The sequence below is a fragment of the Protomyctophum parallelum genome (assembly GCF_964188405.1).
Source record: "Protomyctophum parallelum genome assembly, chromosome: 16".
Classification (NCBI taxonomy): Eukaryota; Metazoa; Chordata; class Actinopteri; order Myctophiformes; family Myctophidae; genus Protomyctophum; species Protomyctophum parallelum.
The window spans coordinates 26230355-26258332 of NC_139711.1; the positions used below are offsets into that span (position 1 = coordinate 26230355).

General features: G+C 40.6%; 3 protein-coding genes across 6 annotated transcripts in view; 1 reads left to right on the top strand and 2 right to left on the bottom strand.

Annotated features, from left to right (window-relative positions):
* LOC310873339 (uncharacterized protein) overlaps positions 1 to 4369 on the bottom strand; it is a 21323-nt gene extending 16954 nt beyond the window's left edge. For both annotated transcript variants that reach the window (XM_083785702.1, XM_083785701.1), the window contains exons 1-2: positions 4116 to 4369; positions 2850 to 3007 (exon numbers count right to left, since the gene is read on the bottom strand). In XM_083785702.1, coding sequence (XP_083641828.1) covers positions 2850 to 3007; positions 4116 to 4206 — 249 coding nt within the window. In that variant the 5' untranslated portion in view covers positions 4207 to 4369. The remainder of the gene's footprint in view (positions 1 to 2849; positions 3008 to 4115) is intronic.
* Positions 4370 to 5899: 1530 nt separating this feature from the next.
* Positions 5900 to 12335, bottom strand: LOC310873551 (leptin receptor overlapping transcript-like 1). 3 transcript variants are annotated; one of them, XM_083786006.1, is made up of 5 exons: positions 12181 to 12335; positions 11346 to 11421; positions 10191 to 10377; positions 9468 to 9580; positions 5900 to 6972 (listed from the first exon to the last, which is right to left on the bottom strand). In XM_083786006.1, coding segments are annotated over exons 1-5 (393 nt in total). In that variant the 5' UTR covers positions 12197 to 12335; the 3' UTR covers positions 5900 to 6971. The 3 variants fall into 3 exon arrangements, with proteins under 3 accessions (XP_083642132.1, XP_083642130.1, XP_083642131.1); XM_083786004.1 differs by lacking the exon at positions 5900 to 6972 and adding an exon at positions 7467 to 8973; XM_083786005.1 differs by lacking the exon at positions 5900 to 6972 and having other exon boundaries at positions 7467 to 9580.
* A 3468-nt stretch (positions 12336 to 15803) lies between these two features.
* srp72 (signal recognition particle 72) lies at positions 15804 to 27958 on the top strand. Its single transcript, XM_083786551.1, has 19 exons — positions 15804 to 15917; positions 17549 to 17669; positions 18133 to 18256; positions 18696 to 18839; positions 19921 to 20032; positions 20145 to 20176; positions 20712 to 20836; positions 20948 to 21005; positions 21214 to 21345; positions 21692 to 21820; positions 22468 to 22540; positions 22938 to 23002; positions 23822 to 23917; positions 24550 to 24653; positions 24881 to 24958; positions 25287 to 25424; positions 26165 to 26202; positions 26878 to 27037; positions 27576 to 27958. Exons 1-19 carry the CDS (start codon positions 15818 to 15820, stop codon positions 27748 to 27750), a joined length of 2004 nt encoding a protein of 667 aa, XP_083642677.1. The 5' UTR covers positions 15804 to 15817; the 3' UTR covers positions 27751 to 27958.
* The last annotated feature ends 20 nt before the right edge of the window (positions 27959 to 27978 follow it).

Here is a 27978-nt window from a genome sequence, read left to right on the forward strand (position 1 = left end):
ACGATTCAAATGAGACCACCCCCGTCCAAAACGGTAGAGGAATGACAGAGTTACCATTTGGGGGTCACTGGGGGTCAAGTAGCCATGTGCTTCTGTTGACATGTAGCCATGTGCTTCTGTTTACTTCAAAGTCGTGCGCACGAGTTCAAAGTCGTGCGCACGACTTTGAAAAAGAGGTGTTTTTTTTTAGGAGATGAAAATGTTTTTTTTTTTTCAAAGTTTTTTTTTTTTTCAAAGTTTTTTTTTTTTTCAAAGTTTGAAAAGAAAACTTGGGAGTAAAAAAAAAAAAAAAAACTTTAACAAAAAAAAAAATGTCATCCCCTCCAAAAAATATATATTTCCCCTTTAAAAACATTTTCATCTCCTAAAAAAAAATTGTCATCCCCTCCAAAAAACATATCTTTCCACTTTAAAAACATTTCCATCTCCTAAAAAAAAATTGTCATCCCCTCCAAAAAACATATCTTTCCACTTTAAAAACATTTTCATCTCCTAAAAAAAAAAAAGTCACAGCCTTGATTTATTTTTGTCACCCGCTCGAAAATTGTCATCCCCTCCAAAAAAAATATCTTTCCCCTTTCAAAACATTTCCATCTCCTAAAAGAAAAATGTTATAGCCTTGTTTTTTTTCTGCCAACATCTAAAATGTTTTTCCATACCAGAAAACATAAACCACCATCTCTTAAATAATCTACCTATGTACGTCCCCTTAGGGGCTCCGTAAAGTTCAGACGTGATCAACATGAAAAACATCAACTAACTCCAAAGTGGAGCCTCCAGCCCATGCAGGGACCGCCGAGGTAGCCTAATATTGTTGTTATCCCTATTTTTTATTGGGAATGTCATTATTGTCAAAATCTTTCAAAAAGCAAAACAATAGCGAAAGTATAGCGTGTGAGCTGCTTGTGGATCGTCTATTTTAATTTTTTCATAGGTTATGGCTATTTGGGGGTCCTTGGTATAGAACGGTTTGGGAACCCCTGAACCAACAATCCCCCTCCCTTGCTTCCCGAGGTAGCTTTTGAAGCCTTGAGCAGTGCTTGAGTACATGGTACCTAACCCCCACCGTGGAGCTGTCTGTTATCTCTGCTAGGCAGTTTCCAGGTGTGGAACTGGAATGACTGTTGGGCAAAAAGAGTGTTAGAATAACGTGCCGGCTCAGCAGAACCTTATTGAATAATTAGAGGGCAGGAATATGGTGGCATTAAAATGGAATTTGTTAAGTCACTTCATTATATTTTATAAGAGAGAATTCTATGAATTATGACCTAAACAAGAGCAGCTCACAAAGCGAATGGCAATAAAAGCATACATTACATGCAATGTCAACACTGGGCACTTAATTGCAATGTAATTATAGTAATTGCAGTCTAGGTGGCCAACTGGCACTGCTGTGGTTATGTGCCTGTGCAGATCCCAAGAAATAGCAAGTACATGGAGTTACTGGAGTATTTCCAATTTCCGTACTTTTGCTTCTACTCCACTACATCTCAGAGGGAAATATTGTACTTGTACTACACTACAATTATTTGAAACCTTTAGTTACTAGTTACTTTGTCGCTATTTTCAAAGGATTTAGTTTTTTTTATACATTTTTGAAAACTTGGGACATGGGACATTCTGCATGAGTACTTTCTACTTTTGGTACATTTTGATACCAATACTTTTGTACTGTTGTACTGTTTGTACTCTGTTTTACTACTAATTTGGAATTCCTGACTTTTACTTATATAACCCGGTATTTCTAAATTGCAGTATTGATACTTTTACTTAAGTAAAACAGTACTTTTTTTTCCACCACTGAGAAATTGGTGAGGTTGGAGTGAGGTTAAACGTCACTGACAAATGAAAGCTGTTTTCGCACTGGAAAGCGGTTGGCTGCCAACCTAATGAGTGCTTCATGACAGGCCTGCAATTATAACAGCACATTTCGAAGGTTAACATGGAACCAAGTGTTCCTCTGCGGGTCCCAGTGTGGTCAATTACTAGAGTCAAATGTAGAGGTTTCATTCCATTTCATTCGACTACTACCTACGTATTCACTCTGGAAGAAAGGTCACTGCCTGCAATTCGCCAAAATGTCTCAAATATAAAATATAGCTAAAGACCTGCTTGTGTGCAGAGACTTGAAGATGCTTTAACTATAATATGAACCAGTGGTGTATTCTACTTTGAGGGAAGCAATGTTGATGTATTTGTACTTTACTTGAGTATTTACAATTTCAATATTTGGATCCTCTCGGATCCAAATATTGAACTTTTAATCCATTTATTGGAAAACTTGAGTTACTAGTTACTTTGTAGATTTTGATTATTGTTGAAAAACACACACAAAAAGCAATTTCTTTTCCTACTCAGTCTGTGTCTCATAGGGCGGCTGTGGGCAGTTCAGAAACCCATCCAGTCCAGTGAGTGAATGGGAGTGAATCATCGTTATTTTTATTTTTTTTAACTTCATTTATATTTTTATTTTTTATATATACGTGTATTATCGTGAGAACGATGGCTTCCATTTTCGCATTGCAACTTTTCAGGAATAGAAAGCCTGCCGTTTCTATTAACTTCGATTCTCCACTGATGATGTCACTGGTGGACGGGTTTCTGAACTGACCACAGCCCTCCTATGAGACACAGAACGAATAGAAAAGAATTGTGCTATTTTATCATGATCATTAGTGAGGACCAATTATATGAAGATAGGTTGAAAAGTGGTGAAGAAGTCCTTAGATTAACAAAAAATAAGATTATACGTGCCTCGCGCATCGGGGGTCCCCGATTACCCACACTTAAATGACCTGTTTCTGCTGCAGCATGCTGCTGAGCTGGCCATGTGTGACCCTGTGCTGTACCTGTTTCTGCTGCAGCATGCTGCTGAGCTGGCCATGTGTGACCCTGTGCTCCATGTTGATGTTCTCCTGCTGGAGGAGACGAGAGGCCATGACTTCCAGATCCTTCTGCAGGATCCTCTGCATCTCCCCGGACACCAAGCACTCCCTCTCCAGTAGCACTGTTAACGCACAGAACAAAACACTGAAATTTATTTGGGTTTTCTTCTGAACCTCTGTACTTCCAATTTCCAATACTGTTACTTCTACTTTGTACTTTTACTCCACTACAATTATCTGAAAACTGTAGTAGTTACTTTGGAGAATTTAATTTTGATTAGAAAACATATCTTAACCACTTCAACCCATATACATTTCGGCCATTTGAAAATAGCTGATCTACAAGCTCACAATGTGTCGCGATGCAACCCTTTGTGAGCTTGTAAATCTGCTATTTTCAAAAGATTTTGTACACATTTTTAACTTGTGAAATGGCACATTCCGCAATGAGTACTTTTACTTTTATTAGGCCTGAGGTCTCATTCTCCTGGCTGGTATTTTCTGGGTCACCCTTGGCTAAATCATACAAGTACAACTTCAGTTTTTTTCAATCAAGGTTCATGGTTTAGGTTGTTATTAGAGAAAGTAAAAGAGTGTTAATTTTTTTTCATTTGCTGCTGTCTTTCGTTTTAGCATTTTTTTACAGGGGGGCGGGGGCATTCGAAAATGGGGCTAAATATGTATTTTCTTGCTATTTTAATTTTATTTACTATAATCCTACTAGACCCAGGAAATTACATCTGGCCACAAAGGATCATAGGATCTACTGAATGTGAAGGGGGTGACAAACTGACATGTTAAGCCATATAAAACAGTATGGCAGCCCCCTATAGTACCCCCCTTCACATTCAGTAGATCCTGTGATATTTTGTGGTCAGATGTACATTTCTGGGGTCTAGTAGGACTATAATAAATAATATAAAAAATAAATCGCTATAAAAGTTTGTAAAAGAAAAATACATATTTAGCCCCATGTTCGAATCTTTTACATAATCTTTTACTTTCTCTAATAACAACCTAAAACATGAACCTTGGTTGAAAAAAACTAAAGCTGTCCTTTAATTTTGTGATCTTGTAGAGTAGACTTGCTATTTCTGCCTATAATGTCCACTCCAGAATAGGGAGTTATGACACTAGGATTAATTTGGTTAAATAGTAGCGCCGCTCTAATACACCAGGTAAAACGTTTCATTGACCTCCCAAAACGTCCCTGTTGCGTTTAAAACCTACCTTTCTCGTGTGCCAGGCGGGTACACTTGGCTGTGAGGTATTGGATCTGGCTATAGTCTTCATCCCTGTGCGCTCTGAAAAACTTCTTCATCCCCGTCTTGCTTTTAACTGTCCCTTAATGTCTCCCTCTCTGCAGCTCACCTGTGTCCTGCTCAAACGTCTCCGCCCTTTCACATGATCCGCAGGCGGGACAGGCGGCAGGCCCTGGATTTACTGCCTTCATCTAGGTCACACATACAGTACTGTTTCTCCCTTTCAATGGTTAACCATGTATCTACTCGTTCCGTCTGGTCTTAGAGAACACGTCGCGTGCACTTGGAACACACCTACAAAGGGCAAGTTTAAGCATTAATCCTGTGTGGGTGTTTTCACAACATTAAGGCATGGTAGTGTGTGAGTGCATGGAACTTAATGGAAGCTGTGTACACAGGGATAGTAGGCTTTGACACTGTGACCTTGTGTGCATGTTTGTGTGTTTCATATTTGCATTTTGCAAATTGCATATTTAACATTAGTTCGCATTTGCACCGAACTGCAGCAGCTGGGGGATATACAGTATGTTATCTGAAAATCGTCCCTCCCAGGCAGGGGTGAAATAGGCAGGCATGTTGGATCTGGCAGGAGAGGAGACACATCAGGGTGGTATCTTAACAACTGTGCCCTCGGGTCAAAACACTCATTGAAGATTGCATGACCAATTCCATTTAGGAAAATCCCACTGGTGCCAATGCATGGCTTTTATTTTTACAATATGCTCTGGCCTGTGTGACCTTTTACTTTCCATAGTTTATTGCACAAGTCTATAAAATAAAATCTACTAAAAACTATAAAATCTCATCAGACAGTAAGTACCAGTTATGAGTACTTACCCTAAGAGAATAACCAAACTGTTCTCACAAGCAGAAGATTGCCCTTCGTAGCTTATCATAGACTGTGTTTAATGGTTAAGTTAAACCTTTTCTTCAAATTCAGCAAAATGTTTCACCTTATATTGACAGTTACACATCAATTTGTATAAAGGCACAGATCCATTTGAAACAACTGTTTGGTCTATAATGTGGAGATGTCAAACATCCATGAATTGCTCTCACTTGCTACCCAGCTACCGCAATGTCTTACCAGCTGGGGGAGACAAGACCTCAGGTTAATGTTAGGTAAATGCTAGCCTGAGCTAACATGTTAGGTTTCTGGTCTAGAGGGGCGGGTCGCGGCTCAGATTTGCACACGCCCTGATTGGATCTCATCGATCTGTCCGTCACCCCCGGCCCCTCCTCTCCCCCCTAGTGCAGCGCTATGTCACATAATTTGGAGCGACGCCCACCCGGAAGGGTTGACTCACACTTTTAGACCAGAGCGGCCAATGCGTTCCTCCAGGCTTTCAATTTTTGCACCAACAAAAATGAAAGCCTGGTACCGAGGCTAGGTAAATGCAAAAGATTCCTGGAGATCCCCAGGAATCTTTTGTCCCACATCCTTTTTTCCCTCTACAATAAATATAAATATCCTGACGCATTGCGTTGCCATGTGTCATTAGCTTGTAGATGTAGGTTCACCTATTTTCAGTGAATGTTTGCAGAATACTGACTGACTGACATGCATTGTTTTTTAAACAACATAACTACAATGTCTTTAAACTGTAAAGTAAGGATGAGGTCAGGTGGGTAGTTAGAGTAATATGCATTTACATAATGTCCATTCAAAACAAGTTGAGTGTCCTGATTTATCAGTGGTATAACCTTGAAATGTCAATGTGGTAATTTAAACAATACAAAAAGGAGAGGATGTTCAAAAATGGCATTTATTTAAAAAAAAGAAGAAAAAAAAACAACCATGCTGACTTGTTTCTTTAAAACAAAAGTTGAAGATAGAAAATAGCCGTGGACATCTACATCAAAGCATCCTAACAAAAATCAATAAATAAAATATTCTTTTCAGATCTGTGAAATAACATAAGTTAAAAAAAAAAAAAAAGGACAAACCCATTCCACATAGGTATACATCGCCCAGATTTTGTGACATTTTCAGGTTAACTTCAAGAGCTGAACATCAATGACTTGAACGGCTTTTAATCACATTTTGATCATTTACATTTTAGGGGTCATATTACAGAAACGACATATCTTAAATCATAAGTTATGATAGGACCGGTCTAAGATAGGATTAACAATTTAAGAAGCAATTGTCAACTAGTGTTAGAATAGGAAATTTTACTTAGGAACCGTTTTCCTAAATCAAATTACTTTGGGTACAAAACATAAGATATAGGACTTCAGACTGTTTTTGAAATACACCCCTCAATGATCATAATAGATATGCCTATATCCCACTACAAATGGGTCAGTTGGCTCCAGTTCAGACTGTTACATTATACAAGAAATACGCAGGTCAACTGTTTGTATTTAAGCTGGTTAAATAAGGTCATATTTATTATTTTCAGCTAACACAAAAATATGTTGTCAGTGTGGCGCTGTCAATTACAATCTACATTGAGTCTGTGATCTCTGGAAAGTGTCAGCTCGTTCACAAATCTAACCAGCATGGAAATGAAAATAGTAAATTCCCCAGAGCTTTGAATTGCTGCTGTAGAGAACCTTTGGTGAGTTTAGTTCCAAAATGAGATAACCTCCATTGGAAATGTGACACGACTTATCTTACAAAAAAAAAAAATCTTTAAAATTAAAACGTTTCCCTTTTTGTCTGATAAAAACACTAAGACTGAATTATCCAAGTCTCTATTGTTTTTCCTTCTAAACTGCTTACTTACTTACAATATATAACACTTTGGACTCCAAATCTTTATTTAGAGACAGGGTTTAGTTTCTTCCAGAGATCACATATTCACACAGAACTGTACCATCTGTGAAAAAAAGAAGAAAGAAACAAACCTTTAAAACCCAGATCATCCATTCAAATGACCAGGGCAACAGATGTTTTAATATCACTAACTGGAAAGCCACACCTGACGAACAAGTTAACCGACCCTGACAGGCCTATAGCTACAACATATCACATGCGAGTGCACAGATTTCTCTAATCTTAAGAAAACAATAGTCGTTTTAAATGTCAGAGTACAGACCAAAAACCACAAGGTTTCGTTCACCCTCATGGGGTAAGGTGGAGTGACAAATGTGGACTTGTGCTTTCGCAGAACTGGATTCAGATTTTCAACTTTTAGGCCAAGGCTGTTTGAACACAATGAAGGGCTGGATTGAATACAGGATCTATCAGGTTTTATTTTAATACTTATGGGCTATTAAGTGTTATACGTAATACGTATTCCAGGTTATAGCTTTGCTAGGCTTCCCACACTACTCTTACCTTAATATAAAATGTTTTTTTTACACTGTAACCTTTCTTAGTCCAGTCAACAAAGTTAGTTTATGGCAACAGCGGAAGCAAGAACTATCACAGTAAAAATGCCAAGTTCGGTAGAACAAGGGACTCTGGGGGGAGAAAGCAGGATGTAACAAATCAGCATCTGAGAAATGCAGAGTCCTAGTAATTGGATCTCACTGATTTAAAATGCATCTGAACCATCCCTTAAAATTACTTAAACAACAGCCTTCAGGGCAAGAAAATGACCACGACAACCGCTCACCTTTCAGACTCAAATGCTACTTTAAGGACAGTTAAAAACTCAATAAATAAAAGTAAGGAGGATATCCGATGTGCCATAAGCAATTAGTTCTCATGGGTCCTAGATACCATCTCATAAGAAGCAAACAAGGATGGAAAACTGCAATGTCACATTAGAATTCATTGTTTAAAACCACGGAAATAAAATAAAATAAAAACATTCCTGCACTAAGAAACACCATTCCATTGGTTCAATCCTGGGGTTGCAAATTAACGGTCGAACAAAAACGTGATTCCTTTAATTACATACTGAACGACATGTGGCACCGAGCCACACCACTTCTTAGTGGGGAAGAAAGTTGATCACTATATTACATTGTCATTTCCATTCACGTTTAGCTGTTACAAAGGCCTGTGCTGACTAGAAACATCTTGAGTTTGTCAGCTAGTGGTGGAAAGGCAGATAACTGATTTGCGTGCTCCAGTGGCTCATCTGGTAAGAGCACACCACATAAATGTCTCCTCTTTCCTGCAGTTGCCCAGGGTTCGAATTATCCAACCCTCTCCACCCTTTCTTGTCTCTCTGTTTAACAGTCTCCATCAAACTAAAGCAGAAATGCAAGTAAAACTTAAGAGAAAACAAAGAATACTGCTGATTCACACTCAACCCCCGGCATTCGGACAAGGTAAGCACACCTGCCTCTACTCATAACATATCTTATTAACAGGACATCCACTAAAAAGAAAAAACAGACATCAGGCAGCTTTGCCCTGTTCTTTTGGTCAATACAGATCATTGCTGACGTTCAACTGGATAGTTATTAGGGCTGTCAATCGATCAAACAACAAATTAATTGCACAAACTGCACTGATTAATTGCATTTTTTCCAATCACATATGAATCAAACTACGACCAAATGAATGAGGAATCCACACAAGAGGTATATAAAATGAAATGCTATCGTTTAATGGCATAAATATCATTCATAAATGGCCATTAATGAACAAATGAAGCAGATTTGAGTTGATCAGTTTGGAGAAGAAACCAAACAGTTTTCTTTGGATTCAACTCTAATCTGATCCATGCATGACATTTAAGTCTATTAAACATTGACAGTCAAATGCGTGTTTCGGCCTAAAATAAACAGCAGATCTTAAATAAACTGTGAGACAACACAGAAGGTGATATATGCGTTTCAATTTTGAAAAGTAGTATACTGAACTGTCCCCGGGGATCGTCTTGTCTCACTTCCTGAGCTGCGGCCAATGTCAAATCACACCGCTAAAACAAATAACACTTCTGGTCGTACACTTGAAATTGAAACACGTCACTAGCATGAATTGCATTATTTATGTTTCATTAACGCGTTAAACATTTCAAAGTAATTGAATGTGTTAGCGCGTTAATATTGACAGCCCTAGTTTTTCTTTTCTCGTCTTTCTTTATATGCTTGCACAGAAAACAATAGCAACAATCTGCATTTGTCAGCTCACTACTCTCCAAATTACAGCAACAGCAAAGCAGGAAAATAAATAACTTCGTAAAAAAAAAGAACTTTCAAAGTCAACATTTCCCATCCAATTTGTATCAGTTTAACTAAAATGCTTTACAGTTTACAACAAAAAAAGAAAAGAAAAACGTATTGCACTGGATTTGTGTATCTATGGATGGGTGGTCATATAAATAAGAGCTGCAGTAGTAACAATAATAAAATGAACGCTAATAATAAAAACAGTTCAGACTAAGGTCCCCTGCCCACTCCCTGTGTCGTTTACCACTGCTGCCAACTGAAGTCGTCATTGGATCCGAAGACGAGAAAGAAGCCCAGGATGGTCGCAAAGATGACCATGTTACCCGTTAGCACAAGCGCACACGCCCCCCAGGCAATCTGCAAATCACACATTAATAATTCATGTTAAGAATGCTCCCACATTATGCCGCCTGGAAGTGCATATTTAGGCTAAAATCTTATCAAAGGGCTTTAAGCATGGCGATTTGATTTCACACCAACATTTTCAAAATGGCCCAACTACAGTACATTGCACAGCAGAGCTTACACTGGTCACCAGCCAATAGACTATAGAGGGTATGCAAGTGACATCATCATCATACCCGGAAGTTATGCAGGAATGCCTGAGTGACAAAAAACTACTTTCTGGCCTTGACAGCCCATACATCCAAACAGAAAAGTTCTATTTTATTGAATTAAATTACTTTAAACAACATTAAATTCACTTTGCCACTCGATTTGCCATTCACTTTATGCATGTGCAATACCCTCTATTGCTTGTATTGTACATTTGTGTGGGTGCAGCTATTTGCTTTTCCAGACACATTTTTTTGTAAAATAGCAGATTCCATCTCGTTATCCAATTTCCTGCAGTGCAGATTGATGAAGTTAATCTCATTTAAATGTATTTTCTAACATTTTGCAATGGCCAATGCAGAATTGTTTTACTTACAGTACTGCCCTAAAGCGGAATAAGAAGCTCACTTACTACAGTAGCTCTAGCGAAAATGATAGGCAGGCCAAAGGCTGAGATCACGATCCCCGTCGTGAGGAATATGGCCAGCTCTTTGCAGGCATTACTGGCCGAGTCTGTGTCGTCAACCACTCTCCGAGAAATGCAATATGGGATTGGAGAGAGGATGTAGAAGAAGAGAAGGAACAGGGGCCAGTATGTGCTGCAGAGAAATAACAAGCGAAGAACAAACATTATTCAATGGCCATGGGCTCAATCCCTGTTAAGTAATTTCATAGCCCTGTAACCAATTGCCCTCTGTGATTATTTTAACTCAACCAACTAACTGTATCCACTTCAAGAAGTTCATACCATATTACCAGCTCTGCATTGCTGTTATGAAGTGGCATGATGCAGAAAGAAGAGTGTATATATATATTACTACTAGCAGAAGTTAAAACATCCGCACACTGGTTTAAACTTAAAGCTCCCAAAACGTATTCTCTTTCATGGCGCAACGTTTTTTTTTTTTTTGCGGCTTACGCCTTTTATTTATTTTTAAGGGACAGATAGTAGGCTGACAGGAAATGGGAGAGAGATGGGGGGATGACATGCGGTAAAGGCCGTGTCGGGATCGGGAGTCGAACCCGCGGCACACCGCGACTGGATCACCAGTCCGGTGCCCAGACCGTTACGCTACGGCCTGGGCCATGGCGCAACGTTTTGACCTCATCGTTCTTCTTCGTCAGGCAAATTACTTAGCCTTGGCAGAATTCCTTTTCGGGTTTATGGTCTGGTCGGGAGTGGATGATTTGGAAAGCACACTCACATTTATATTTATTTTGTATTTTAGAAATAGAATAATTGTATTGGGAAGGTATTATTCTTCCGGTTTGAGGGAAAGGAAGTTCTGGTTTAGAGGGTTTTAGGCCTGATAACTATAAAACAATGACTATGAGGTAAGATATCATCCGCTCCTGACCGAATCACACTGCAATTTAGTAACACAGACCAGGCTTTCGTCCGAGATGGAAAGCCTGATGACGTGACGTGAGGTTACAAATTACTAGAAACCTGCATTCAGTTCCATGACTTATATCACTGTATTAATGGAAATTATAAAGACACTAAGAGACGTGTCCAGCTCTCTGAAATCTGCCTCATGCTCCATGGGGCAGTGCCAGCACTTACTTGTATACAGGGAGAGCACATCCCAACATGAGGAACATGAGACCAATGGCACCTCCAAAAGACAGGCTGATCAGAGCTGAACAGGGACACAAGAGTGGTACGATTAGCATTGACAGGGTGACAATGATTTATTTGTGAACATGTGTGTAAATGTGGCGAGTGAGAAAGACAGTGTGTGTATGTGTCTCGAAAAACCATTAGTTTTGATGCAAAGGGGGTGCCTGGCTAAGTATGTATAAAGGATGTAATGTAACATCATCATGTGATGAATCAGCTGGTTTCACAAGTCAGCTAAAGCACAGCAATCCAGATCACGTTGGGATTATGTGAAGCCCTGCAGGGATGGATAGCTTACAACTAAACTAATGCATCTTGACGGGCCACATCTTGAGGATGCCACATCAGTGCCACCGCCTGCCTGCCACTTGCTTGGATACAGCAGTAGTTAGCTTTTGAGCTAATGCCACAGAGAGTGAGACTGAGACTGAGACAGCCAGGCGTCTCGTCTGGAAGATTGGCTGGCTGCAGTAACAGCAACACAACAGCCACCTGGATGGCCTGGCTGAACCAAGATAGCTGATATGACTATGAGTTGTGTTTAGTAGCTGGTTATCCATGAAGTCTACATAAGTAGAAGACATCCGATCCAGTCGGATTGTAGTACTGGCCTTGTGGCTAACGGCCGGGTTCCCTACAACACTACATGGTGTTTTAAGTCCATGATGGTGTGGCTAGTAGCAAGCTAATATAACGTAACGTCACTCAAATCGACTGTGGTTAACTGCAAAATAATGTTCCAGCTACGGGACAATTTTGAAAAGTGTACTTCACCTACCTTTAATCCCGGCCATTTCTCCTCCTTCCTCGGCAGAAACGAAAGCTTCAAACGAAAGTAACGAACGCACTCACAACACAGCCACGGTCGGAGAAACGACAACAATGCCCCCTCCTCCACTTGACCACTTCTCTACTTCACCACTACCACCACCACCGTGCTGCTGCAGCTGAGCTGAGAGCCCTCAGCCCAGCCAACCAACCGGTCTGACTGACTCAGTGTTGCCAGGTTCTGCGAGATAAACTAGCAACCAGGTCTATGAAAACAAGCCCAAAAGAAGCCAAGGTTCCCAAACCTTTTCATGTCAAGGACCCCCGTCCCCGGCCATATTGACACTAATTAGTCCGCGGACCCCCATTTGAAGAGATAATGCCAGGGACCCCCATAAGAGAAGTTTTTACAGCTCTAGCAGTGATTCTCACCCCGTTTCATTTCAAGGACCCCCAGTTTGACATGAATTACTCGGAGTACGGACCCCCATTTAACCGCATTTCTATCTCTGGGACCCCCAATATTGTAAAATCAATGTTAATTTTAGGGTCCATTTGGTTCCATTTGTACACTTTTTTTTTTTTTTTAAGATAATATTTGGTGCGGCTTACGCCTTTTTATTGGTTTTTTGAAGGGACAGACAGGAAACGGGAGAGAGATGGGGGAAGACATGCAGTAAAGGCCGTGTCGGGCTCGGGAGTCGAACCCGCGGCACACTGCGACTGGATTACCTGTCGGGTGCCCAGACGGTTATGCCACCGCCTGGGCCATTTGTACACTCTTAAGGCTCATTCATAGTCTGGATCTTCGGTGGTTAGGTGACCACCGAACTATATCATGACGTCACGAGCCGCGGTGAAGAGCAAACCACCGCCACCGCTCCAGCCCTTCTCTCTGTTTTTACTCACCACCGCTCCACGTTATTTCAGCTTCGGTGGTCAGCTCACCACCGGAGAGGTGGTCACCTCACCACCGAAAATCCAGACTATGAATAAGGCCTATTCATAGTCTGGATTTTCAGTGGTGAGCTGACCACCGGAGCTGTAATAACGTGGAGCGGTGTGTAAAAATAGAGAGAAGGGCTGGGGAGAGTGGTGGTTTGCTCATCACCGCAGCTCAGTGACGTCATGTTGTAGTTCGGTGGTCACCTCACCACCAAAAATATTAAGGCCTATTCATAGTCTGGATTTTCGGTGGTGAGGTGACCACCACTCAGGTGGTGAGCTGACCACCGGAGCTGAAATAACGTTGAGCGGTGGTGAGTAAAAACAGAGAGAAGGGCTGGAGCGTCGGCGGTAGTTTGCTCTTCACCGCGGCTCGTGACGTCATGTTGTAGTAACCACTGAAAATCCAGACTATGTATGAGCCTTAAGACTATGAATAACGCTTTACAAACCGTAGACAACGCCCTGGTAACGTCTGTCCCAACAGCCAGGAATCTTGGTGTTGTCCTGGACAGTCAGCTCTCGTTCAAAGCTCACATCACAGCTGTCACTCGATCATGTAGGTTCACACTCTATAACATACGACGGATTAGACCGTTCCTCACCCAGGAATCAGCCCAGCTCCTAATCCAGACAACAGTCTTGTCAAAACTCGACTATTGTAACTCCCTCCTTACTGGCCTACCAGCATGTGCACTTAAGCCTCTCCAGCTGATCCAAAATGCAGCAGCTCGCTTGGTCTTCAACCAGCCAAAATTCTCACATGTCTCCCCCAGGGGGGCAGTCAGCCAGATATTTCGTGAAGCCTCATTTGAAATCGGTAGTTCATATAATGGCCTGTTGTGGCGCTGGACCGGACCCAAAAAGCCCCATAGCTCCATAGAGGCCCATGTATTTTGGCCCAACTTCACCTAGACTGTATTACCTTAATAAACATGGTCATGAATACTTTCTGCTTCCAGTCACTAGTTTAAAGTCTCATTTCTAATGTCATAATATTCTTTTTGGAAAATTATGGTCCCATTAATTAAAAAAATGACCATAAAGAAAAAAAACCATCGCGTATGTTCTGAGGGGCGTGGCTACCGTTACAGTCTATGATCGGGATTCCCCTCCCACTCGAGTCAAAATAAAAACCAACGGAGAAGAAGGGGGGAAGTCCCGCCTCGTTGTCTGGGCAGCCAATGACCAGCTGGTATACAAAACGGAGCCAGCCAATGGCCAGCTGGTACCAAAGATGGCGACTTACATCAGGAATTAGCATATTATTACAGGCTTCATTTTACGTTCATGTTAGACCCGGGGAACGCTTTGTCCATATTTTTTACAGTCTATGGTCTCCCCCCTGCTCCGCTCCCTCCACTGGCTCCCGGTCGCTGCCCGCACAGAATACAAAACTCTGATGCTGGCATTCAAAGCAACCAAAGGTATGGCTCCCCCATATCTTACAAGTATGATTGAACCCTACAAACCCTCCCGCGCACTCAGATCAGCCAACGCAGGGAAACTGGAAGTACCCTCACTAAAAACGCCGGGACAACGCTCCACACGTCCCAAACTCTTCTCCCTTCTGGCTCCAAAACTGTGGAATGCACTTCCCATTGGAGTCAGAACTGCAGCATCACTCCCAATCTTCCGCCGTAGCCTGAAAACCCACCTTTTCAGACTCCATCATGGCCCATAGCACTTACCCTAACCCCTTAGATAGCATTTATGTTGGCTTAGATAGCATTTGACACAGACTTATAGCATGTTATGTAGACAGCACTATAATTGTATTGTATATAGTCATAGCACGCCATAGTACATATGTATAGCATAGTAGTGAATATGTATAGTTTATTATGTATAGTGTATGTATAGTTTCATCATATAGATATTCCGCTGTTACCTTCTTAGCTTACGCATGTTTCATGATAAATGCTTTTATGTGATGTATTCCCATGATTTTGTTCTTGCTTAAATGTAAGTCGCTCTGGATTAAGAGCGTCTGCTAAATGCCTAAATTGTAAATTGTAAATTGTAAACCTATTTTCAATACTGTTTTTAAACATTTATAAACTCAAATCTTGTCCCGGCCTGGCATAAAATATTTTCAGATGTGGTTCTGATGACAAATACATAATTATTTTGGGGGTCCTTGACATGAAAATGTTTGAGAATCACTTGTTTAAACAACATTATGAAAAAACAAGCCCACACTACACTACACTTCAGAAACAACCCCGGCCCCCAAATATTTACAAGCAATTTGCAAACAAGCACAAAGTTGCTTATAACAAACGGACATGGCAACACTGAATGTGGGCGGGCCGCATGAGCTGCGCATACACAGCTACGAAGATCTACAAGTTCACAACCCGTCAGTCACAGAGTTATGGCCACGTTTGATTGCTTGTACATCTGCTGTTGTTGTAACGTGATTTTTATTTTTTTTACCTCAACCACAAACAGGCAATGCACTGCTGTCACCCTGGTGAATATAATTAAGTTGTAACAATTTCATAGTTTTAATGTTTTTATTTAACTTAAACAAAAATAAGACGCGTTTTTAGATTGTGTTCATCCTTTAAAACATATTTATAAGAAAACTATTAATTTATTTTTTAATTTTCCAACCCGGAAGGTGAAACATGGTGCTTCCGTTCGGCCACAGAAGAAGAAGAACACTAGAACAGACATCTTCACTTCACGCAGCAAACATGGCGAACGCAGGAGCCTCCGTGGCTTCCCTGTGGACCGAAGTGAACCGCTGTGGACAGAGTGGAGACTACACACGGGCCTTGAAGGCCATCAGCAGAAGTAGGGTTTGATCTCTCCTATATACTGTGTTATTGTCCTTTTTCCCTCTGCACTGCAGATACCACCACATCGCTCCAAGATGTGGTTGCGTCCAGCTGTTAGCATTAGCCGGGCCGTGCTAACTTAACTACTGTAGCAGCTGTAGTAGCGCCTCTTTGGCTTACTGGCTCGACATCTTAAAAACGCCAAATCATGCTTTACATATTGTACACGACAGGTCGGCATTTGCTGTAACATGATATCTTGGACAATCAAGCTATTGTATGTGTTGTGGTTTAACCAAAGAGACGCATTAGGCCCTGAAGTGTGTCCTTATTGACCACTGACCAGTGACGTGTCCCATGTCAGCTAGCTCTGTTAGAACCTTTCTTTGGCTACATTGTCACCATACTAATTATTATATAGCTATAAACATTCAGTGTAGTCCTGATGATTATACATGCACGTTACGCTTCAGATAACACTTTACCAGGGGTTGGCTTGTGGTGGACATTTTGGTCAACATTCCAAATGGTCCATTTGGTTCCATTTGAACACTCTAGACTAGAGTTAAGGGGGACTTTGCAAACAAGACATTTGAGTACTAGTTGGACTCCTAATGTGCCATAATCGTAGTAAATAATTGTCATACATATTCTAAAGAAAACCTGGAGACTTCAGTAAGTGGGTGTTATGATGAAAATAAGAACATTATTTATAAAAAATGTGCATGTTGGTGACCCCTGCACTTAACTGTCTGATTGGTTGAACAATGAACACTCAGTCATACACGTTGACTTGGTCTAAAAGGATAACCCAAAAGAGGTCCTGTTGACTTTGAGGTCCTCAATGGTATTCAATGTATTCAATTCATCAACATTACATTAAAAAATCCCACCCGTGTGAAGTGAGGGGTGGATCACATTTCTATTTTCGAAGGGATGAGTGATATTTACCTCCCCCTTTGGCCTGTCGAAAGGTGGATTTAAGCCAGTGATCCACATTTTAAAGCCAAATTCCAATAAATACCTCAAATCTCTGCTACTCGCTCACTCACACTCGGTCACTTCAGCATGGTGTTACGGTGAAATTGGTGACCTGCTGAAATATGTGACAATCGTGTAGACAATCACATAATGTCCAAATGTAAATCGTTGCAGTTTGTTATTGCAGCAGTATTAGTAGAGTTCAACCTAGCTGTATTTAGGCCACGTATTTAAAGACTTTCATGTAAATTGGATGAAGACAACAACATGGTCACCAATTTCGGCAGGTCACCAATGTCGTCATAATTTGCCATGCTGGAGTGACTGAGTGTGAGTGAGCGAGTGGCCGAGATTTGGGGTATTGGAATTTGGCCTAAGGGATGGGGTAAGGGCATTCCACACTTCGGTGGCAGTGCTGTAGGTAGGATAATTGACTGAATATTGATTGAAGTATTGTGGCTGTGGGTATCGCTCACTTTCTTGAGGTATAGGCAAAGTCACATTGACTACCTTGTAAGTCGATTCCATTTTGAATAGCTTAACACCCTGTCTTCTACCCATGATGCATACACTGTCTGTAAATTGTGTGTTTGGCTGGATATATAATTAAGTTCTATGCCAATGAATGACCTGTTATATTAAATATGTTTCATCGTTCTCTTGCAGTTTTGCATGAGGTCAAAGATGACGTGTCAGCCCTGCACTGTAAAATTGTATGTCTCGTCCAAAATGGCAGCTTCAAAGAGGCACTGAATGTCATGAACAACCATTCAAAGGTCCTAGCCAGGTATACTGTGTTTCATCTGTTAAATAATGCAGTAATGTGTGCTAAATCCTAATGACGTCATATGTGCAGCTTTCTGGTAACATTAAACCAAAGAGAGCATAACATCTTCTGGGCACACAATCATTTACCCTAGCCTCGACCTTATCTATCTTAGATAGCATTTTATGTAGACTTATATAGCAGTTTATGTAGACTTATAGCATTTTATGTAAACATAGCACTATAGTGTGTATATATATGCATAGTTTCATTATATAGATATTCCACTGTTACATTCTTAGCTTACGTATGATTCATGATAACTACTTTGTATGTGATGTATGTTTTTTGTTCTTGCTCTCCATGTAAATCGCTCTGGATTAAGAGCGTCTGCTAAATGCCTAAATTGTTATTGTAAATTGAAATGGTACTGATGTTTGTCAATTGCCTTATTGCTGCCTGGTGACTTAACTATCTGTTTCAGTGATGATGTTGTTTTCGAGAAGGCTTACTGTGAGTACCGGCTGAACAGAGTGGAAAGTGCCCTGAAGACCATTGAAAGTGCTTCTGAGCAGACGGACAAATTGAAGGAGCTCTATGGCCAAGTGGTGAGGCTCCTTTGAGACCTGATATCAGAAGCAGGCTTATGCCTTATGTCAGGGGTGGGAAACTTTGACTCACTCCAGAGGGCCACATTGCATATTACTGTCGTAGCAAAAATAGCCGATCTAGTGAGCTTGTAGATCAGCTATTTTTGCTATACGTATTTGAAATTAATGAATTGAAATCCTGAATTTTTTGTTGTTGTTGTTGCTATATTTGAATTGGAATCCAACATTGGACATAAAACAAACATTAAGCTACATATATAGACTTAGTAATTAAAGCGGGTCATGTTTGAAATTGTAACTGCTGAAATCGATAATATATCAGTATTCTGATATTAACCTGTTAATTTTATTTTAATGAACCCCAATTGTGTTGGCTGAGATTGAACCATCCCTGCTGTCTGACTGGACCCGTCTCTCATTCTTTTCCTTGGCCTAGCTTTACAGACTGGAGCGCTATGATGAATGCAGGGCTGTGTACACGGACCTGATCCGTAACTCCCAGGATGAATATGAGGAAGAGAGGAAGACCAACCTGACTGCTGTGGTCGCTGCTATGAGTCAGTGGGAGGACGCCCCCCTGGTGAGTGCAAATGCATTTATTATGTGAACCATTGAGATTGCACTCCTTCTCTGTAGGGCTTGCAAGGAGACTATTGCTTTGAGTTTTCAGGTTGTTTTGTACATCCACATTATCCACATAGATCCTGTGTGGGTGGGGGGGATGTTTTTATCATCTGCTCATTGGGATATATTTGCTCGTTTGTGCCACAAATATTAGTCGCATGCCTAGTCTACAGCATTTTGCAGATCACCTGCCAGTGAGTGGCATATGAAGCATATTACTTAAGAATGGAAGTTCATTCATTTAACAGGAGTAGTTTACCCCGAAAATGACTTATTTTCTATCAGTTACACACTCCATGAAGCCTTGAATTCATAGAAATTATATTATATTTTCTCATTCTCATTCCTAATAATATGATAACTGCTGGAGTCTCCTATTGACTGGGCATCGAATTATTCGTTTAGGAATGCAACAAACAAAAAATTGCCATGAGTTCAAGCCTTCATGGGGTGTGTAATTGAGAGAAAATGGGTAATTTTCTTGATGAACTACTCACTTTAATTGAAATAAACAAATGCATATCTACAGATATGCTGGTATTGCTCAATAGGCAGTGTTTACTTTCATCCACTTAAGCCCTATTTTGTACTTTAACAGATCTATAACCTGACACGTGAGGTTGAATATTGGTTATTTTAGAAAAATATCTAAAAGTCTTTATAAAACAATATTGACATGACCTGCATGACCAGAATAAAGGTATTTTCAGAAAGGGGAGTGAGTGACAGGCATTGTCTCCTGGATCAGTGACAGGTCTGCTTATGAGGGACGCGTGAAAAAAAAAACTTGGCCACAATACGCTTGCATATTTGCCCCTCGACTTCTCCGCTTGTCCAAAATAAACGCACGCCACTCATTGAAAATGAATTACTTGGCGCGTCAGTTGCTCCCTGTGTGAAAATACCTTAATGATGCCATGTTACACATCCTCCAGTGGTTGTAATTCAATTATTTATTCCCTGCATTCATGTTGTCGTGCATTTCCAGTACACTGTTGGTCACTCTCTTCATTTCCCTCCATGCCTGTGGGCTGCAGGATGACCTTGGCCTCCCTGAGACAACATATGAGCTTTGCTACAATTCTTCCTGCACTCTTATTGGTCAAGGAAAGCTTACAGAGGCCTTCAATAAACTTCGACAAGCAGAAGGTCAGTCTCCTTTTATTGTAAGCTCACTGTCCATTTGCTTTTTCATTCAGACCTTGGATGAAACAAAGGTCCACGTCTTTTATTAAAACCTGTGCTTTGTTTTGTTTTTCAGAGCTTTGTAGAGTTTCCCTGAGTGAAGATTCAGTAAGTGATTTTTGGAAATGTAACCTAAAGACTAAAGTAATCTGGTTTATTTTTGTATTTGTTATTGGGTGCCAAAACTGTTATTATTACAATCACATTGCTCATTGCACAGTTGTACAATTAATAGATGCATTGCTTACAGTGTGTTAGCACAAGTGCTAATTTTGATGGGGTTTTCGTGTTCATTCTTATTTAGAATATGTATGACAATTATTTACTATGGCGCATTAGAGTCGAGTCCAGTATAGTGGTACTCAAATGTTTTATTTGCAAAGACCCCCTTAATTCTGAGAATGTTCAAATGTTTTATCTATTTGTGTTTCTGGTATTATTATTGTCCACTCATGTTGTATGTCCGTGGCAAAAATGGAATATAGACAAAAATGTCCACCACAAGCCAACATGGCGATGACCCCTGAGTCTTGGCAATGATATCTTTTGAGTCTATTCCATGAATCGCTCGTCCTTTCCTTTAGGTTAAGGACAAATCTGCATGGGAGGTCATGGTGTTGTGTTGCGTGTCTCTCTGTTGCAGGATGTGACTGAGGAGGACATCGAGTCTGAGCTGGCTGTCATCCACTCGCAGATGGCCTACATCATGCAGTTACAAGGCCGGCCAGAGGATGCGCTGCAGCTCTACAACCAGGTCATCAAGCTCAAGTGAGTCAAAACAAGTCAGTTCCAATATGCATTTCTTGAGGATTTAGAGCCTTTTGGTGTTATTGGAAATTTCCCCCCAAACAATCTCTAAAAGGTTTGGTTTAATTGCAGGCCATCTGATGTGGGGCTGCTTGCTGTGACTGCCAACAACATCATTACAATAAACAAGGTTTGTAAATTCTAAATGTTTTTAACCCATTTAGGACTGAGGCCGATTGTAAAAACGCCTTCTATAGCCTGACCTGTTGCTATATACTGTACATGGCAACAAGAATCCCAAAACGGGTTCCCGTCCAGAAAACACCAAATGTCATCGCAGAGCCCTAATTCAAACACTGGTTTAAAGATAAAGGAGAGTTTTCATTGTATTTCTACAGGACCAAAATGTGTTTGACTCCAAGAAGAAGGTGAAGCTGACCAGCGCTGACGGCGTGGAGTACAAACTAGCCAAGAAGCAGCTGCAGGCCATAGACTTCAACAAAGCTCTCCTGGCCATGTACACCAACCAGGTACAGTTTGAGTCTGATTTATTAAGTACAAATGACCCCTTATGTTTAAAAATATTGAAATGCAAGCCTCTAAACTGGGCGGTGTCTACTTTTTCCACACTTACTGACATTTACTGAGGTGTATGGGTTGTATGTGTATATGGCATATTTATGTAAAAGAAAAACGATAAATTGTTATGGCACTATGGACTGTCAAATAATATGTATCATCTTCCGAATGGACAATATCTTTCCATAATAAAATACACGAACACACATACCTGTGTCATCCACAGCCAATAAGTACAGGAAAATGGAGAACTTTCTAAGATAAAGGGTTATTCCCCTGTTGGCTTCTCCTCAATAGGCTGAACAGTGCAGGAAGCTGTCATCCAGTCTCCAGAACCAGAATCCGGGTCACCCCCGGCCGGTACTGATCCAGGTCGCCCAACTTTGCAGGGAGAAACAGCACAGCAAGGCCATCGAGCTACTGCAGGTACAACAATCTACTTCATTGTTCTATCAATTTTAGGAACGGTAATTTTAAAATAAATAAATAAGAATTTTATTACCATGTTTCTGTTCTGTTTTTATAGATTTTAATGTAATTTGTAAAGCACTTTGAGATTTATCTTCTATATTAATTAATTGTATTACTAATCCCCTTTGTCGTTAGTCCCTCTTATATTTGCAACATAACACGTGTTTATCATTAAAAATATATATTTCTGTTGAAGTACTTCATTACAAATTTCTGAGACAGTTTATTTGCAGTTGTGACGACACAGAGACAACTCCCTGACTATATCGCTGAGACAGTTTATTTAATCTTGGACCACAATGCTATATGAGACGATTTAAAATGAAACTTCTATGACAGTCCTTTAATGAAGTGACATTATTCCGGTAGTGTCAACCCTGCGTTCGCTCGTCGCCTATATTAAGGCGTCTTGCTGGTGCATATCCTCTGTTCAGGACTCCGCTGAGCCATGACAATTCTTTTTACATGTAGCCTGCCTGTTTGGTCTTTTTTATTTGATTCATGAAGAGACTATGATGTCCATCAAGAAAATTGACATGTCTATTATCCATTTCTAAGTTTTATACTTCATCATAAAATAATGTTCTACTTTCTCTTTTAAGCAATTCTCAGATCAACATCCAGAAAGTGCAGCCGACATTAAACTAACAATGGCACAACTCTACTTGATTCAAGGTATCGGCAAATGTTCTCTACTTATTTTTATGGCATGACTTATTTACCAAGAATAAAAGTCTACCCTGTAAAGCCTAATAATGGAAAAAAGTGCATATAGGCGCTTGGGTGGCACAGTGGTAAATTAGCTGTCCACTACCACGGAGGTCGTGGGTTCAAATCCACCGTGGTGCATCCAGCTTTGTCAAATGTCTCTATAGGAACACAATTAGTGTTCGGGGCGGTATGCCAGGCGGGGAGGGTGATAATTGGCACTGCATGTAATCCTACGGGTCCGGGCAGCACCTGTCAGCAGGGAGTATTCCAATTCCATATATGGGCCCGCTGACCTCATTATTACTGTATCAATCAATTATCCGAGGACTGAAGAGTTAAAACGGTAATTTTCTTTCTACAGGTCATGTTACAAAAGCATGTGACACCTTGCGGTCAATTGAAGATTTCAAGCACAAACCAGGAATGGTATGTCCAAATTAAACACCACTGTGACTCAATACAATGTGTACAATCTTCAATCAGAAAATATATATGATTTTGGTCAGTGCTATACCTTTAGTAATGGTTAAAAGGGCAAAGTCATACACAATGGTTTGACAGTGGAGTTCCCATTCCTCATTTGCATGAATTTGCATTCTGTGTAGGCTCAGGAATAAACATCCAGCCCATAGCCTTTGTGTGCGCAAGCCAAATGTTGGTAAACACAAATGGCACTGGATAGAGTGTACTTGGAAATAAATACACTTAATTTAATGTAAGGAGCAGTGAATTTAATAATGAAGTAACAGAAAACCTAATCATTGTGTCTGTGTGAAGACATGGAGTGACATGAAGTAAAAAGGAGATTATGTAAATCAGTTGCCACTGTAAGTGACTTGGCTCGTCCAGATGGAGTGAATGTTAACGTTCCTAACTGTAGTATTATTGAGACATGCCTCATTTATAGTTTGTGATTATGCTTCATGTAAATGTTAGATTTGCGTATTATCATCATCAAGCCTGCTAGTTGTTTTGTGTGTTTTTCTTTTTACTTTTTGTATTGTTTTGTTGTAATGCATAGTTGTAACTAGGTTGCATATGGTAGGCAGGATATAGCTTTGATGATAGCCCAGCTTTTGAAAAACAAGACAATTACTTGACCTATACCTTTTTGTTTTAATATGTAACTGTGATCAGAGGCAGACAAGATAATGGTGGGTTTTCTTCAGTGACATTGTTAATTTCCAATAAGGCATCCTCACACTTCAATGCTAATCCAGCTAATGAGTGTAAATGATTTCTTAGGTTTCAGCTCTGGTAACGATGTACTCCCATGAAGAAGACATTGACAGCGCTATTGATGTCTTCAGCCAAGCTATTCAGCATTACCAAGACACGCAGGTTTGTTTAATGTTTTTGCTTGTATACTGTATGTGTGTAACATGTATGTACTAATGCTACTTTTAGGAAATGGCTGCACAATATATCGTTATCGTATCGTTGTCGGGGTATGAACAACATGCGCAATATCATTATCGCAAAAAGGCAACGGTATGGCGAAATTCTAACGGTAATATCGATATTGCAATATTTGGCATAAATACCAAGATATTATAATGTGTCCATATCGTACAGCCATACTTTTGGATGTGTTTCTTGAATATGTGGCACACTGTACGTCCTTGAAAGGTCATGTTCGTTTTTAGTAGCCTACTGCTATTTTGAGATGAGCTTATCAAGTAATCTCAGATTCATTCATAAAATGTGTTCAAATGAAAATGGAGTTGCATAGAGTTATGAACTGGACAATGTACTTGAGAATATGTTAGCTTGTTCTTTTTGGTCTTGTGGTGTTATTATTTACTGTACTAGATGAATATTCAGACAGCATTGTGAAAATGAAGTTTCAAGTAGTCTCCACTCTCATATCGGGATAGGAAAGTGTTGCTCCCATTGTGGAATTTGGGGCTGAGGGAGAGTATATATCTACATGAGGGATATGAATTTGTATTTTAATCCTTACTCAAAACCAGCCTGGATCCACCCCACACCTCGCCCTTGTACGGGAAGCTGCCAATTTCAAGTTGAAGCACGGACGTAAAAAAGAGGCTATCAGTGATTTGGAGCAGCTTTGGAAGTGAGTACAGCTCCAAAAAGCTTGAGCTAAATGAAATTCTGTTTTTAGTTTGGTCTTGGCAATGTCCAAGCACAACTGAAGCTGTTAAAAAACAATAAAGTCATGGGCATGTGTTCATAAAACACCATGAAAATATGTGAGCTTGTAAATCTGCTATTTTGAAAATATAATTTAGGTTTTGGCGGTTGTCAGATGAATTTTAACTAATTGTCTTCTCCCAACTAAAGACAGAACACCAACGACATCCACACATTGGCACAGCTCATCTCGGCCTATTCCTTGGTGGACACGGACAAAGCCAAATCGTATCCTTTCACCTGATTGACATGTCTGATGCAACAAACTAAAGATGTTACTATTGATTCTAATGTTGCGCTATTTTTCAAGACACTGAATTGCACACAAATTATTTACAATGCTTACATTATTGGAGTAGGTTATTTGCAGTTAATTTCCATTATGGTATTGGGTGGGGCATTTTTTTAGAGCTATATTCTTGAAATTTTGGAAAAGTGCCATGTCTCCTTTTTTAATTTTTATTATAGGTCAGTATTATGGGTTAGGAGTATTGTTGGTACTATCATTGTTACTTGAGGTCATATGCATTATTACCATCTTAACCATGTTCTCCAGCCTGAGTAAGCACCTCCCATCCCCAGACACCATGGCCTTGAACATGGATGTAGATGCGCTAGAGAACTCACACGGTGCAACCTATGTCAGGAAGAAGGCTGCTAAAGTTACAGGAGAAAACCTGCCCAAAGAGCAAGGGTGAGCCACAAATTCCAAATAAAACCTGTATTGTTGGTCACTTCAAATACCAGAAGGCAGTGCAGTTTATTTATCACATCAAGGAAATGTATGTGCATCTCTGAAAGAAAGTGAATACGTAACATTACAATAGTGTCAGTTCATGATAGTGTGACCTGCCTGTGATATGCCACAAACCATTAACAATTCTGTGGTGCTTTTTCATTGCACAAATTCACTCTGTCTACCGAGCAATCTTCGTTCCTACTCTCACCTATGGTCATGAAGTGTGGGTCATGACCGAAAGAATAAGGTCGCGAATACAAGCGGCCGAAATTAGTTTTCTTTGACCGGTGGCTGGCATCTCCCTTAGAGATAGGGTGAGAAGTTCAGTCACACGAGAGAGACTCGGAGTAGAACCGCTGCTCCTTCGCCTGGAAAGGAGCCATCTTAGGTGGTTCGGCATCTGGTTAGGATGCCTCTCTGCCACTGGGAGGAGACCCCGGGGCAGACCAAGCTGCAGTTGGAGGAAACGCATCGACTCACTGGCCTTGGAACGTCTCGGAATCCCCCAGGAGGAAGTCACTAATGTTGCTCTGAAGAGGGAAGTCTGGAGCACTCTGGTGGAGCGGTTGCCCCCGTGACCGGACTACGGAAAAGCGGTTGAAGATGGATGGAAATTCACTGACTTAGACGATACCTTTTTTTTAATGATGAATTTGACATATCCGATACCTAACCAGACTTTGCTCTCTTCACAGCCAAGGTGATATCAAGAAGAAGAAGAAGAAAAAGAAAGGTTTGATATTGCTTGATTGAATACAGTACTTTAAAAGTTTGCAGGAGGCACACTTACTAGATGTCTAAACCACCTAAACTGGCTTCTTTCTACATAAAGGTATAGCTAATGCTATACAGCTCCTGCTGTTTTGATTTCTAATAGCTGATCTCCCACTCTGTCCTAACCTGACTCCGCCAGATTGCGGCAGTATTGAGTTCACAAGTTCCCTCCTCCTGCCTGGATCTGGGCTCTCAAGCTGAAACGATAAACTGGAAGCAGCGGGACAAAAATGATGATCTCCATAATACTTTCGAGTTGTAGTCTTGTTAGGTTGTGTTTACATTTGCACTGTGGCAGCGCTTCAATACGTCATCAGTTTCCCGTTGATCCCGCCTCTAGCGGCCGCATATCTCTCCGGTCAGAAATGGCTCGGAGTACATTGTCTCTTCCCGAGAGGGACCAGATGGGAGCAGGAGGAGGAACTCACTGCTGCCACCTGCTGGCGGAGTCAGGTTAACTCTGTCCTCCCTCACTCGAGAACAAAAACAAGATTCTTGATCTTTCACTTGGGGTGGACAATCCACCGGTTTTCTGTCTGTCAATGTATATTGTGCTGACATGTCAACCAGTCACCAAATTCGGGTTAAGGACATACCTGACAATTATTCTAACATGTTCTGTTGTTGCTTTTAGGCAAGTTACCCAAGAACTTTGACCCTACATCAACCCCTGACCCAGAGAGATGGCTGCCTATGAGGGAGCGTTCTTACTACAGGGGCAAGAAGAAGGGTAAGAAGAACCAGCAGGTGGGAAAAGGCACGCAGGGAGCATCAGCAGCAGCATGCGCCGAACTGTAAGTAAACTCAATAGTCAATACGATGACAAACTTATATATATTCAGCACATAAAAGCAAACCCTTAAAAATTAAAAGGATATAAAGTAGAAGATAATATACGTACAACATATGAAAGACTAAAGCTAAATCTCAAAATACAAAATAAAGAAGACTTTTTCTTTTCCATTTCCCCAGTCATATTGTACACCTTTTCAACAATAACAAATCACTTAAATCTGCTATTGTTGGCAATCGCATATAGTAATGTGCACAATCATGTGCATAACGGCTGTTTGCTAATTTTCTTCTGTAAGCAAGCATCTGTCCTTGAAACAATGTTTCCAAATTGTTATTCCTTTGAATATTCCCTGAGCATTCATTGTTTAGAGGAAATGCATTGACTGAGTGACTGATATTTTCCCCAGGCTCGGTTACCGAAGGCTTCAAGTAATTATTTAATTGTGTAGTATACCTGTAGATGCAGGCATGAAGTTGTTCTGTAATTTCCAGCATCAGGGCAGCCTTCAATGAAACACCACTTTTGTTTTAATCAAGGGACGCCAGTAAGACGGCTAGCAGCCCCCCCACTTCCCCAAGACCAGGCTCTGCATCTGGCTCTGCTGCAAGCAGCGCTGGGGTCCCTCCTCGCCAGCAGAAACCTGCCGCCTCAGGTGCCACTCGCAAGAAGGTCCCCCAAAAGAAGAAGAAAGGGGGGAAAGGAGGTTGGTAGTCTGTGGGGATTGAGCAGCACACGCAAGACAGACGAGAATCTTATTATTTTTCATGATAAATCGCAAGCGTTGTGGTTTATGCATCCATTTTCTGAAGTTATATTTTTTAGACAGTTATGTACAAACAAAGTCTTAGTTATTGTATGCATTTCAGGGGCTGTAAAAACAACTACTCGTATCAAATAAAAAGTGTTGTGTTGATGGTAATTGCCAGAGACCTCATTATT